The 14,557-nt window shown below is 40.8% G+C and overlaps 2 protein-coding genes across 2 annotated transcripts in view; one reads left to right on the top strand and one right to left on the bottom strand.

Moving 5' to 3' along the window:
• Positions 1-585: 585 nt before the first annotated feature.
• LOC310940222 (putative gluconokinase) lies at positions 586-3,438 on the bottom strand (the record flags this gene model as incomplete). The annotated part of the gene is made up of 5 exons (XM_083905153.1): positions 586-943; positions 1,373-1,416; positions 2,751-2,837; positions 3,183-3,213; positions 3,401-3,438. The coding sequence occupies 5 exons, from the start codon at positions 3,436-3,438 to the stop codon at positions 586-588; spliced, it is 558 nt and encodes a 185-aa protein (XP_083761279.1).
• A 1,404-nt stretch (positions 3,439-4,842) lies between these two features.
• frmd3 (FERM domain containing 3) overlaps positions 4,843-14,557 on the top strand; it is a gene marked incomplete at both ends in the record, with an annotated part of 47,377 nt that continues 37,662 nt past the window's right edge. The window contains one exon of the mRNA XM_083904981.1: positions 4,843-4,947. Within this exon, the coding sequence (XP_083761107.1) occupies positions 4,843-4,947 (105 nt within the window). The remainder of the gene's footprint in view (positions 4,948-14,557) is intronic.

Below are 14,557 nucleotides of genomic sequence, written 5' to 3'. Positions count from 1 at the left end.
ATTGGGAGATTAAGTTGATTTAAAGGTATTTGTTACAGCTTTAGCTCCCTGTTATAGAAATATGACCTATAATGCTAACGCTGAAATTACAAATGACAGGATTAAAATATTCAAACTTATTGATTTTTATTCAATACAAAACAGTGAATACAGTAACAAAATACATCCAAACTCAAATATTCTATTATCATATTCATTTAAAAAAAACTAATACATTATTTTGCTTCCATAATTAGATGCTCTGCTGCATACTGTTCCATAACAAATCACTGTATAACTTTATTCACGCAGTAAACGCAAATCACAGGAGTAGATGATCTCAATGGTGACCGATAAAAGACTTTTGAGTCACTCAAATTAATAAAAATGACAGTCGGATGCTACGATTTTCAATGTTTCTGGCAGTGCAAGAGTGAAATCAGGAATCTCCACAATACATCATGCTGTAAGTGGTGAGTAAATGTCAACATTTCATCCACAATCCACACACTAGATACTCATTTATTTCCATGTAGACTAAAGTGGTCCTTACTGTCTTCCCTTAAAAACATGGTTATCCTCATCATCTTCGGTCTCCTGCTGTGGTTACAGCTTCACTGGTTGTGGCTTGCGGCTGATAATGTGCTTTTCAACCTCCATGGCTACATCATGAACGTCTCTCGTGATGTCAAAGAGCAACGCGTTCTCCTCGTCCCCCAGCGGCGCCTCTAAAAGCTCAAACTGGGAGCGCAGAAGGTCTGCTCTCATGTAATGACCCGTGCGGGACGTCATCCTCTGATGGATGAGAGTGAAGTCGCCGTGCAGGAACAGAGAGAAGACGTCGGGAGGAGCTGGAGGAAGGGCTTTTTGCTGGAGGGCTATGGATCCATGCAGCATGATGTGTCTGTAGAGGCGCTTTAGGGCCGAGCATGTCACAAAGGCATTGCTGCCCGAACACCTTTCTCTAAGGTGAGAAGAGACACATGCACAGATGTAATGTTGACGGAGGGGTGGAATAAGCAGAGGAGCAGGAAGAGGAAAAAATAGCTATGACGACCAGAGGAGTTAAGAAAGATCTCAAAAGGTCTTTGATGTTTCTGCAAACCTTTTAAAAAAGGAGATGGCATAAGTTTGACTTGCCCTTCTCCTCCTCTTCTACACTTTCTCCCACTTTATCTGTCTTTATTTGCCTCAGTTTCCCTTCCGCTCTCTTTGGTTTTCATCTCGATTTGCAAAAGCACCTTTGATCATCTTTGATCTCTTCCAGCGATTTCACGCCTGCGCGTCTTCCGCTCGCCGCTCTGTTCTTCTGCTTCTTCTGCCCGTCGACTTCTGTCATTAAGAAAGTATTAGTGTGTGTGCTTTATCTTATCTGCGGGTGTGATATTCTCACCTTTGAATGACTTCATGTAGTTGCAGGAGCCAAGGTAATCTGTCCTGAGGAGACAACAAAAACAACAACAAAGTCAAATCATTTACAGTTGTTGCAGACGGGTTTAAAACATCACATCACTCTCATCCTGACCTCTCTTTCTCATGTCTTTTAATTGATTTCAGCGCATCATTACCCCACAGGAGCAGCCGTAGATCCTCAGGTTAGCTCCACGGTTACGTTTAAAATCTCGTGTGCCTTTGCCATTACTGACTTTGTAACCTGCCAGAGGAGATAAGGCTCATAGATTTGGTGGTTTTTAATTTAAATAACTTCTTATTAATTATTGAATTAAACATTTATCCTTCATTTTGCCTCCCGTTGAGATACAAGATCACAAATAGTAACACTTTCAGATAGAAAACTCATAACAGAATATAAAAGCCTTCTCCTAAAAGGAAGTAGTTAAAGGAGAGTAAAAATAGAGACATAATAACATAATACCCTTAATCCAAACCCCTCAAGAAAGAAGGTGAAATTATGTTTTGCAGCTCATTTAAATCTCTGAATCTAGTGAATATTGAACTCAAACTTGAATTTTAAAAAAATAATTTAAAAAAATCAGACGCCGTCTCACTTTTGAGGAAACCAACGTGACCACAAACTGTTTTTTCTTTGCCCTTTAATGCAAAATAAACGAGGTCACATATGCTCCTGCTTTCGTCAAATCAGCAGCCAGCAGAAAGATGAGCCATGTGCTGCAGGTGATTCAGAAGGTTACTCACATAACCTTTGCATAGATGTTGCTCATCTGATTATACTAACTGTTGTGATGCTGCATGCTTTCTGTGTAGTGGACGAGAGAATCTCTGATTACATTGATATCAGAAATGGAATCTGTCCTAATTTGGGTACAACTGAGGTAGAGTACATTTTTTTCCCCAAACACAAAGAACTGAGAGGAATCACATTCTTTAAAGTCCAGATTTCTGGGCAAACTCATGTCCTGTCCACTTGTGCCCAGCCTCAACCTGCCAAAGACTTCATCTTTTAATCGCCACACAGCCAGCTGTTGAGCATGTTCAGATAAAAAGCAGTGGATGAAACAGGTTCCAGAATGACTCCCAGTTGCGTGGGGCAGCCATCACTGGCTGTGTCAGCAGACCATCTGCTGCTTTTTTTTTAAGTTACCACGAACAGAAAAGGATACGTATGAAACAACGAACGACAGATGAATTATAGGACTGTCAGCTGTAAAATATGTTGTGTAGAAACTCTGTGTCTCCTCGCTGCTGCGTTCACTGCTCTCTCTGTCTGAAAATCTTACAGGATGATTGACTCGACGACGAGTGAAGGCAAAGTGCCAGACGCCGGGGACGCGGGACACGTTTTGACTGACCTCATCTGTGAGCGGTTCACCCTGTGACATCTTCACAATGTTCTCCTGTGGGTGGAAATCATCTCCTTCATGCAGCGGCCAGCCGAACTGATGAAAGGAAACGCATGTGCAGTTGAGTATCAAGCAATGTGTGAACACAAGCATGTTTAAGGGAGTGTGTGTGTACCTGGTTTTCCTTATGTTGTGGGGACGTAAATCTGTTTACACAGTCACATTATGGGGACAAAAATCAAGTCCCCATAATGTTAATTACTACAATTTAAGTCTGAGGTTAAGGGTCAGGGGATTAGGATTAAGCCAGTAGTAATTATGGTTTAGGTTATAGTAACTCTCCACAGAAATGAATGTAAGGCAATGCAATGTCCTCTGAAGTCATGGAAACGTGTGTGTGTGTGTGTGTGTGTGTGTGTGAGTGAGTGAGTGAACAGTTACCTTTTCTGCAAGAAAAGCTCCTAAGGTGCTTCTGCGGTAAAAAAAATAAAAATAAAGGAACAAGAGACAACCGATTCAGTGACACCAATGTAATTTACCTAAAATATTCAGGTTTAGATGACATTTGGTCCAATACAGTTTTCTTTAATCTTCATTAACAACACATGGAGCATTTACCACCTACAGTAACATATACAGACAGACAGTATCTTATGTACTTTCCACAGCCAGAGACTCCCATTATGATGTAGATCATCTCATCTGTGGACCGTTGGAGAGACAAAGACACCTGTGGTGCGTGAAAGCACAACAAGAGTCAATATTGTAATGAATGTGTCTCCATAGTCAGTTAATCTCACATCTCTGAACTGTAGAAATACCATTTGTAATGACAAAAGCAGTGCTTTTATGTGACACGATGTCCCTTAACAACAAGTGATATCACCATCAGAACTGAATCAGACCCTTTTGAATCCATTCACAACATCCACAACACACAGTTTATCAGTAAAGGTTAAGATGTGTAAACATATCAAATGACTCTAACTCATTGTCATTTCCCCCGAGCACAAATAAAGTTTTTTGAAATTTGAACCATTGATAGCATAGAGGGGCAAACATGCCTCCCAACAAACTACAATATGTTATTACTTCTGATTAATGAGCACATTAGCATTAGAGCTAGTGAGCGTTTCGATGTTTCACAGTAAAATAACTTCACCTAAATGATAAAACAACTTTCTTATCCCGCTGTAAAACAACTGAACTGAATGACTGTACCTTGTTTCCGCACCACACAGACAGGCGAGGGTTTGTTTATTAGCGTACGTGATGACGTAAGACGTACACCGTCCGTTCCCCTGTTAAAGGGACAGTGCTGCATTTCTGCTTTCGTACTGAATTTATTTTTATTTCTTTTTTAAAAAAGAGGGAAATTACTGACTGAAAAACATTTTTGTTTGACAGACTTTATACATCTCTGAATAACTTGATATTCCCCCCATTTGCACTCAATAATGTATTGTAATTTATTATAATCACTTATTGTATTATTATTATTATTATTATTATTATGGTTCACTATACGATCTTTAGATCTATAGAATTGTGTTATTTGTCTATAATTTCTCTACAAAAGATCGCAGTTACAAAGTGTATTATTATTAATATCATTATTATTATTACAACAATGTACATTTCACCACTGTGGGACTAATAAAGGACTATCTTATCTTATCGTATTAGTATTAGTATTAGTATTACTGGTAGTAGTAGTATTAGTAGTAGTATTATTACACATGAGACGATGCTATGAGGATCTATGTTGAAATTTTGAGAGAGGGAGGGAGAGAGAGAGAGAGCCCTCCTCCCTCCTGTAGATCATAAGCGCAGGCAGACGGATGAACGCTCTCATCCATTCTCTTCTCCATCTCTCCATTATCCATCCACCCTTTCGTTTCCAAGGGCGTCGCGACGGATTGACTCAAAGCCACGCAGCACACATACACGTCCAGTATATACATGTGTGCGCGTGTGCATGCGTGAGTGCCCCGCGCGCGCGTGTGCATGAGCGAGCGCCTGCCGCCTGCCCTCGAGCTGCTGTGTCGTCCGTGGATCTCGCTCGCTGACATGAGGAGCTGAGACAGAACCGAGTAGAAGGATGAAAATGCTTCGGTTCCGCAGACCCAGCATCCACTCTTTGGACCAGGAGATCCTGTGCACGGTCCGGTTACTGGACGACTCGGAGATCTCCTGCAGCATCCAGGTGAACGAGCACACTCATCACTCCTGCTCATGCATGTGCACATTCACTCACAGGTGCATTTTCCTCACACACGTTATATTCAAATCTCCTGTAATTCTTCTGTCGTCTGTGCATGCGACACACTGTGTGTATTGTTCTTCCACGCTGCTGCTGCTGCTGCTGCTGCTGTGATGTGCACGCTTCTGGTCCTCATACACCATTCACTGTACATGTATCTGAGCACAGAGAGGTGGGAAACCTAACCTCACTGTGATCCATTCATTCATACATTTGTGTTGCAATATATGATGAGAAGTTGTGATGAAGTTCAGCAGAGGAAGTGATGCCTGGGTGTGGTGGTGATGATGATGATGATGATGATGATGATGACAGGGCAGAAAGCTCTGTCTCAGCTCATCATGTAAACACGAGTATTATTTCACTGTACTTAAGTAAGCTTTACTTTGTTGTTTCTATTACTAGCAACTATTTCTCCACTGCATTTCCTCTAACTATCTTTGTTAGTCGTTACTACCAAATACAATCAGAAGAAGAAGAGTTGGTAATGGTCTGTATTTATGTAGACCTGCTATACGCTACAGTTTTGCAGTTCACACGCTTTAACATGAGGTTGAGTGTCTTGCTCAAGGACACCTATAGATGAGCAGAATTGATCCCACAACCTTCCCAGTTGAAAGACAACTCACCCTACCACTGAGCCACCATGGCTCAATCCTGACTCGTCACTTTTTTAATACTTTTACTTCTAAAACTTTTCATATCAGAAATTACATAAATGTCATATACTTTAATATTTTGACTGTAATTATTATAAATAAGTGACTTCAACTTATATCAAAGTCAATTTCTGGTAAGATACTTGTACTTGTACTCAAGTATCCCTTTAAGGTACTTTATATAATACTGAAACCTAATAATAATAATAATAACAATGTTTATTTACAATCACATTTCATACAAAGGATTGTGTGATAACACTTTCAGTAACAATTAAAACCTATTAAAGATATAAAACATATGCACGATCATGCAGTGTGTCGCCACTTTATGTTCTGATGAAACATCCTTTTCAAAGTGGAAAATTAAGTTTGTATTGCTTTTGTAAATTGCTCGCTCTCCTGCACCAAAGTCCAGAGAGAACATGAGCATGGACTTGTCGATCCACGAGGAACTTCATTTGTGTTATGTTCATTTTGTTAGGAGCATTTTGGTCGTATTTTCCGGCAGTAGAACGGCAGCTCTTAGCTGAAAAAACAAACAGAAAGCTGAATGCCAGCGTTATAAAGCAGCAAACATAATCTGTAAATATCGCTGACTTAAGCAGGTGTAGATTGTGTTTGGTGAGCTCTTTTTTAAGTGGCTACAAAAAGGACATCAGGTCTCAGATGAGAGTGATGATGATTTCAATGTGCGCGAGCCTTCAGGTGTCTGCACGCCGCAGGTTTGTGCATGGCGATGCTTGAGTAAAAGTACAAGTATCTCACCAGAAAATGACTTGGGGTAAAAGTCACTTTTTTATAATATTACATAAGTCAAAGTTTTAAAGTATATGACATTTACTGTACTTAACAATCAAAAGTTAACTACCATGGTGGCTCAGTGGTAGGATGAGCTGTCTTTCATCTGGAAAGGCTGTGGGTTCAATTCCTGGCTCTGCTAGTCTACATGTGTCCTTGAGCAAGATGCTTAACCCCATGTTGCAGCATGTTAATGGATAGGAAAGATCACCGAGATTAGGAAAGCTCTATATAAATACATATATTACAACGCTGCACTACTGCATGCGCAAACTGAACTATTGCACTGTTGCACCAAATCCTTCAAAGCAGCAGCAGCAGCTTGTTAACAGTGAATGAACAGCAGCTCATCTCGCCCTGAGCCGCTTTCAGAACAAGTTGTCAGCTGCCTCGGGGCCTGTGTGGTGTGACCCTGACAGACTGAACACACCTGCCGCATGCCAAACTGACTGTGACACTCATCTTCTCTGTGTGTGTGTGTGTGTGTGTGTGTGATCAATGATTTACAAAACACTCAGGCATGTATACCTGCGTGTGTGACTGTGAGAGCACAAAAGTGCCTTAAACTCCGTGTAAACGTCTCGAGAACACTGACGCGAGATGCATAAATGCAACACTGTGACTATGGAGGTTTTTAGCTGAGTGTCCACCGTGTCTGTGCTCCATAAGGAAAATGGACGGTTATTTTTTCTAGCTGACTGCGTCTTCCAGGACTTTCTTTAATGGCCCTGTGTTCCGTTGTTGAGTTGCTCCCCTCCTACATATTTCATGACATCCTGCGCTCCTCATGCTACTCGACCACAGCAGCAGCAGCTCTCCTATTTCCACTGTAGGGAGACTCACATCCTTTACTTTAGATGTTTTTTTTTTTCCTCTCCTCGTTGTCACTGTCTGTCTTGCTTCTGTTGCCCGTTGTGCTGCTCTCTGTTATTTGGACTATGTAGGTCAAAGATGGCACTGAATGCAATCACTGAATCTTGAATAGTCATAATAAGTGAGTTGCCACCATTTCTTTAAACTTTACTCTAAGCTGTCTCTTGTCAACTCTGCATAGCCACATCCCTTTTATGGCACTTGCACGGATTTAAATGATTGCATAAAAGACTTTTAAATATCTTGGAAAAGCACAAAAACGGAAAATATTTCTGCAGAAGGGAGTTCAACCGGCAGGGCCAACACACACCTACAGTCATTTTAGAGCGTCCAATTAAACTCTGCATGTTGTTGGACTGTGATAGGAAACCTAGAGAAATAAACCCACACGCAACGACCACAAGAAAGGCACCATGTGTTTAATACATTTAAAATACTGTAATTATACAAAACAACCACATATTTTGAGCAGGCATGGTGACATGAAGCAGCTCCTCAGCACTTTCAGTGTTTGTCCTCTCTACTTTTATAATACAATAGCCAAAGTAAACTTAGTGTATGTACTAATATATTATATTAGTACATACACTACCGTTCAAAAGTTTGGGGTCACTTAGAAATGTCCTTATTTTTGAAGAAAAAGCTCTTTTTTTTCAATGAATGTAACATTAAATGAATCAGAAACACAGTCTATACATTGTTAATGTGGTAAACGACTATTCTAGCTGCAAACGTCTGGTTTTTAATGGAATATGTACATAGGTGTATAGAGGCCCATTTCCAGTGTTCTAATGGTACATTGTGTTTGCTAATCGCATTAGAAGGCTATTGGATGATTAGAAAACCTTTGAAACCTTGTACAATTATGTTAGCACAGCTGAAAACAGTTTTGCTGATTCTTTGACCAAAGGGCAAAATGATTATTTAGAATAAAAATCATTACTTCTAATCTTGTCAATGTCTTGACTATATTTTCTATTCATTTCGCAACTCTTTTGATTAATAAAAGGTTTTTTTTTAATGGAAAACACAAAACAAATTGTATAGGTTGTATAGTGTATGTTATGTTATTAGTAACTAGCACTCTGGCCTTGGTTATGTTTTAGTGACACCGACCCCAGCTTTTGTATACTTAAAGTGGTCAGTAGCTGAGTGAGCCTGTGTGCAAGCTTGGCGCTGTAGTCTTCTCTAGCTGTGTGTAGTCGGTCGTCTCTGCGTATCACGTCACATTAGTTACTGTGTACTGTTTCCCCAGGTCAAACTCTGCCTATGCCAGTCGTGCTCATAGAGACCTAAACCTGGTCCTAATTAGAAACTCTCTTTCTCTGAGTAATTGGTTAAGTTTAGGGTTTAAGACTTGGATTGTGGTTATAGGTTAATGCTTGTCCAAATAAATGAAAGTCAGCACAGCGTCCTGTGTGTCAGGCCTGGAGGACGAGCGTGTCCAGCTTCCCTCTCTTATGTTCATGGGTAATAGTAACTCTAACCTGCTGCAGGACAGACACGTCAAGATCAATGTACATCGACCTCATCTGCTCCTCTTTATCGTCCACTCTTGCTCTTCGAATCCCCTCCGTCCGTCCTTCTCTTCCGTCCTTCTCTCCCGTCTCCTCCGGGCTCTCGTGTTCCCCATCCTTTACCTCGCTGCTCCTCCTTTCACCCCTCCTACTCGTTCTCTGCTCCACTTTTCAGCCTCATATTTACTCCCCAGGAACGACTTTTCTCCCTTTCTATTTTTTTTTACATCTTTCATCCATATCTTCTCCCTCCTCCCTCCTCCCTCCTCCCTCCTCCCTCCTCCCTCCCTCTCCTAGAGATCTCTCCATTACTCCCGTCTCCTGCTCTGTGACACATCATGTATAATTAAAAAAGATCACTGTTCTTCATGAGGCCAACATCAGTCACTTGTCAAGTGATGCACTGCTACACAATGTGTGTGTGTGTGTGTGTGTGTGTGTGTATGGGAGGTAAAACTACGTTCACTTACATGGAAGTGGACTCAAAGTTCTGCCGTTAGGGAGAAGTCCCTGCTTGGCACCAAAATAACTTTCAATAACTTGAACTTCTGAAAGCTTCTGATGTTTCCTTCCCTGTTTGTTCCGTTTCTGTTCTCATCACCGTGTACACATATACTATTTAAAGATGCAAATGGTTGCTGCTATTGATTTTCACTGCCACTGCATTGACTTGGTCCAGGAGAGATGAGGTGGTGCAGCAGCAGCAGCGTTGTTCTGCGTGTGCATGTTTGGGTGCAGTGCTATTGTTCCTGGCTGATGGAACAAGTTATAAATAACATCAGTTTTCTATTTTTATGCCTATTTGATGCTCTTTCGATGATGACTAAAGAGAAAAAGAATGTTTTTTTTCTCTTATTTGTGCTTGCGACTGAGTGGAGACAGGGGAATGAGATGGCAGGAAGGGAGGGACAACATTAAAAGAGAGATGGTAGACGAGACAAGATCAATGTCATCGTCATAAATGAGACGATTTAGAAAGGAATGTTAAAAATGGAAGACACGATGTGAAGGAAAGACAAGGAAGGTCTAAGTCAGGTCAGGGGTCACACGTGGGCTTTTATTGATATTTATTGTCCTGCTCAGTGACAGGTCAGACTCCTCACTGTCACCTGACTAAATGATGACCACTTATAACCTCCTCTCATCATGGCTGTGCTTCTATTTCTGCCTGTAATGCACAACAGAAAAATTACATTTTCTGGGAAAAGTGGGTTGAATGTAGGAAGACTTTATTGGATTTTGGTGATGATCTGTGCAAGGATCTGGGTTCAGGATTTGTGTGATATTGTATTGGCAGAGGTTTGTGCTCTCTGATGTTGTGTTGATAATGTGTGTGTGTGTGTGTGTGGATTTTAAGCAGATAAAGAGAAAGCGGCTGTTATGTGATATGAGTTTGTGTTTATGAGCTCCTTAAACCCCTTTTCTTTTTGGTGTAAGAACATTCAAATACACTGATGTTTCATGATCTTTCACACCCTCAATAGACAAAGAGAACTCCCATCATATCATAGTGAGATATGTTTTATGTCCACTGCTTTTTCAGCATTACAAGAGTGAAAGGCGTGGACAAACACAAACAGTCAGGGACCTGCAAACAGGCCTTTTATTTACACTCATTCTCGCACATTTTCACACACAAAGTGTCATCGCTCTGTGCAAGCGGCGATAAGGCAGCTGCTTCGCAGCGTCCCAACATGTGTGTGCAAACACATTGCAGCAGTCGCTCTCTCTCGCCGTCCCACCGGCCCGTGACTGAGCGTCCGGCCGTACATAAAACAAGAGCGATGACGGTCCATCACAAACGGAAAGTGATTCTGCTCCACATGTTGATAAGTGATGGCTCTCCCCCCCCCCCGGCTAAGATTATTAGGCCGTGTGTGCCCAGCCATGAAGGGTGTGGAAGGTGCATGTGACATATTTCATACATGTGCGTTGATTTGTGCGTGCCTTGGTGTGCACGTTTACGTGTCTATGTGCTCGCTGCTGCACTGCAGGTGACGATAAGGCGATAGGTCACAGTCACTGCTATCAGCACTTATAGCTGATTAAAATAGTTAATTCCCTTTATATATGTTAGGGGTGCACGATATTTGACCTTTTGCTGATATGCCGATATATTGTAAGTGCTTGGGCCGATACCTGATACCGATATACTGTTTTTTGCATAGGTCTTTTAGTCTCTTTTGTAGTGAAATTAACGTCATATTTTGCATGTCGCAGCATTTGTAGATTTACATTTTCTTCGTTGAGAAAAATAAATAAAGGTTAAAAATATAGTTGTTGAGAGTGTCAAGGAGGTAGCAGTTTAAAGGAGTAGTTTAACCTACTGTTGTAGTCATTAGTCATCATGTCATTGGTGTGTTTGCAGATTATAATACATTTTAAAACTGTATATCTATATATAAGGTAATAGATGTCAACCTTTAATGATGGTTCATCTCTAAGCAAGTATGTTAAGTATCATTCACTTATATGCCTCGGAAATGCATGCACAGGAATAATAAAATAACTGAAAAAATGTGAGATGTAATTGAAAATCAAAGGCTCGCCAAAGTAATTAATCTTAATCTTAGGGTTAGGGTTGGATATTTTTGACAAAAACCTGTGTATGTGCTATAAAAGTGATAGAATATGTTGAATTCAAACTCTTAGGGTCCCAAAATGTCATGACGAATTGTTTCGATATTTCAGTCTGGATAAAAGAGACAAAAGATGGTGCAAATGGTTCCATGTAGAACCTCAGCCCTTGTAGAAGGACCCTTTTGGAACCCTTATTTCTAAGAGTGCACCGAGGATAAAAGAAGTCCTTCGTATACCAAACAGTCTGTAGAAGTACACGTGGTCAGTGGTTTGAGAGGTTAGACCTAATATGTCTGTGACACAGCAGGTGTGAAGTCATACCTTCAATTTCCATTAAGAAGAGTGAGCATTTTTACGAGCTGGGAAACGTCCTGATAAAAAGTGCGATGACGGGGAGGCTTTTACAAAGAAAGGTGGAGGTGGAGAGGTCAACTATCATTTCACAAAGGTTTCCTCCTTGAATATAAATTGGATGTGTTCCATAAAAGACAGAAAGGGCTTCTCTCTCTCTCCCAATCCTTTTATCAGCCTAGCCCGTGAGAATGATCTGCATTTGCATCCCGAATCTATAGCTGACTCATTAAGTCAGGTGTAAGGTATAACAATCAACTTAAAGGTCACATATTATGCAAAATCCACTTTTTAATCATTTACATCCTTATATTTGGGACTCTGGAGGCCCTACCAGTCAGCAAAGTGTGAAAAAAGATGACTCAGTCATGTCAAGTCCAGGTGATAAAACATGCAATGTTGACATCCGCGCTCACCGGACGTCTGCGAAAAGTTCTATTCTTGGCTCCACAGTGCAGCGCAGAGTTCTACACAAACTTCCAGCCTCAGAGGATTTATCTGTCCAGTGGATACACATTATATATGACGGCAAAGTGCCTGCTAGAGCCTGCAAATGATCACTTTTACAAATGCTAACTGCCTTTAGCTCACAGTAGCCTCTGTGGCTGATGTCATTTCCTGTCCCTTAAGTTTTGTTTTAATTTTTTTTTTAAGGTGGACCTAAAGAGATACTACTAGACAGAGCGTTCTGAACAGGGCTGTTTTGGCAGGGTGATTGAACTGCTGTGGTGCTTCATCCTTATGGTATTTTGACCAAAGCATGTCACAGACATGTTCATTAAGACACCAGGGAACTAGTTTATCTTGGAGAAATAGGGTATAATATGGAACCTTTAAAATAAATTGTGTGTGTAAAGTGTGTCATAAATTTGCAGCAAATCACTCTTCAAACTTCTTTCTAAATTTTCCCACCTCCAACTAAATAAAGCAAATATGTCAGGCTCTAACATGAAAGAATGTGACATTTAAAGAAATATTATGTGCCAAAAGCCCTGGAGCCCCTAAATGACTCGATTCCCTCTCAGAGTAAACAACATTATGTCTCTCAGATAAATGCTGTAAACAGCCAGAGTGTACACTTATGGTCCAACCAGACAGTGTGAAGTGACTTGCTTTATGCAAATCCAAAAGCTCCTTGAAGTGAACTGAGAAAGGAAAAAGAGGATAGAGAGTTATCACGTTTGAGGGCGATGGGCGGAATGTGTTTCTGCCTCCTGAGAAAAAGATAGAAAACAGCTTCATTGTTAGCTCTCCCTGCTCTTTGATCTATTCAATTGCTTTTCCCAAACCCTCAATGTCAGGCATCGATTAGTCTCTCCTGCATCCCGGTCAAGCCTCTCGATCAATGCACTTGTTCGCCTGAGGGCTCGTGGATGTGGGTGGTAAATACACACCGGCTTTAGAAATATTGGCAGCGTGGTAACAACAGTTAACAATGTAGTCCCATATACGCGCAGAGGTCTACTCACAAACTTATCTTAATTGGCAAATAAATTGGCAGATTGGTCCACTGGCGTCTTAAATCTCCATTTCCCTAAAGAGCAGCAACAGCAGCTCAGAGAAGCCATGAATTAGTGGAGCGCTTGTTTTAACTGCAGCCTCAGATTGGTTTGTGTGGAGGTAAAGAGGGGGAAATAACATTCATCTTTTAAAACCTCATTATTTTATAGTTATTGTTACACTACCATTCAGAAGTTTGGGGTCACTTAGAAATTTCCTTTTTGAATGAAAAACTTTTTTTTTTCCAATGAATATAACTTTAAATGAATCAGAAATACACTCTATACATTGTTATTGTGGTAAACGACTATTCTAGCTGCAAACGTCTGTTTTTTGATGGAATATGTACATAGGTGTATAGAGGTCCATTACTAGTGTTCTAATGATACATTGTGTTTGCTAATCGCGTTAGAAGGCTATTGGATGATTAGAAAACCCTTGAAAACCCTTGTGCAATGATGGTTGCTGGTTCTTTGACGAAAGGGCAACGTTTTTATTTTGAATAAAAATCATTATTTCTAATCTTGTCAATGTCTTCTTGACTATAGTTTCTAGTTTCTCTGAGCCAAAAAGAGTGTGTGTTGGCATCCTCACACACAATGTTTCAGTCAATTAAGCGTGCCATGTCATGAAATGAATCGCATCAAATTCAGTAAGGTACCAAGTCATAATTGAGCTGGCATGCATATTAATTTAACCACAAACGAGTGTGTGCAGGGTCCTAGTGTTCGCCGTGAAGTCACGAGACGTAGATAGGAATCGGAAGAATTGAGTAAAGATTGTTGAGTTGTTGTTATTAATAGAGATGTGGCGACAAGGACTCTATTTCTAAATATAGTCTTACAGATTTTAGTTTTGATTTGGCTTTGTTTTTTGTCACTGCACTGGAGTCAGCTGGTATGTGATCATTATGTGTGTGTCACTGCTTTTGGATTTTACTCACCCAACATGTTCTTACTTTCTCCATCTTCTACCACGTTATCCTCAAAGTGAGGCTCACAGACAGGGGGCGCTGGTGTCGATCTCGGCTGATATAGGGCGATAGGCGGGGTCACACCCTGGACAGGACACCAGTCCATCATGAGGGGACACATAGAGACAAACAACCATTCACTCTCTCACACACACACACACACCTATGGTCAATTTAGAGTTTGCCGAATCCCCAAAACGCATGTTTTTGAACTGTGGGAGGAAACTGGAGAACCCGGAGGTAACACACACACACACACACACACACACACACACACACACACACACACACACACACAC

Source organism: Microchirus variegatus (genome assembly GCF_963457635.1).
Source record: "Microchirus variegatus genome assembly, chromosome: 18".
In the NCBI taxonomy this organism is placed as follows: domain Eukaryota; kingdom Metazoa; phylum Chordata; class Actinopteri; order Pleuronectiformes; family Soleidae; genus Microchirus; species Microchirus variegatus.
Note: the sequence above shows the minus strand (reverse complement) of the source record. Positions and strands in the feature narration are given on the sequence as shown.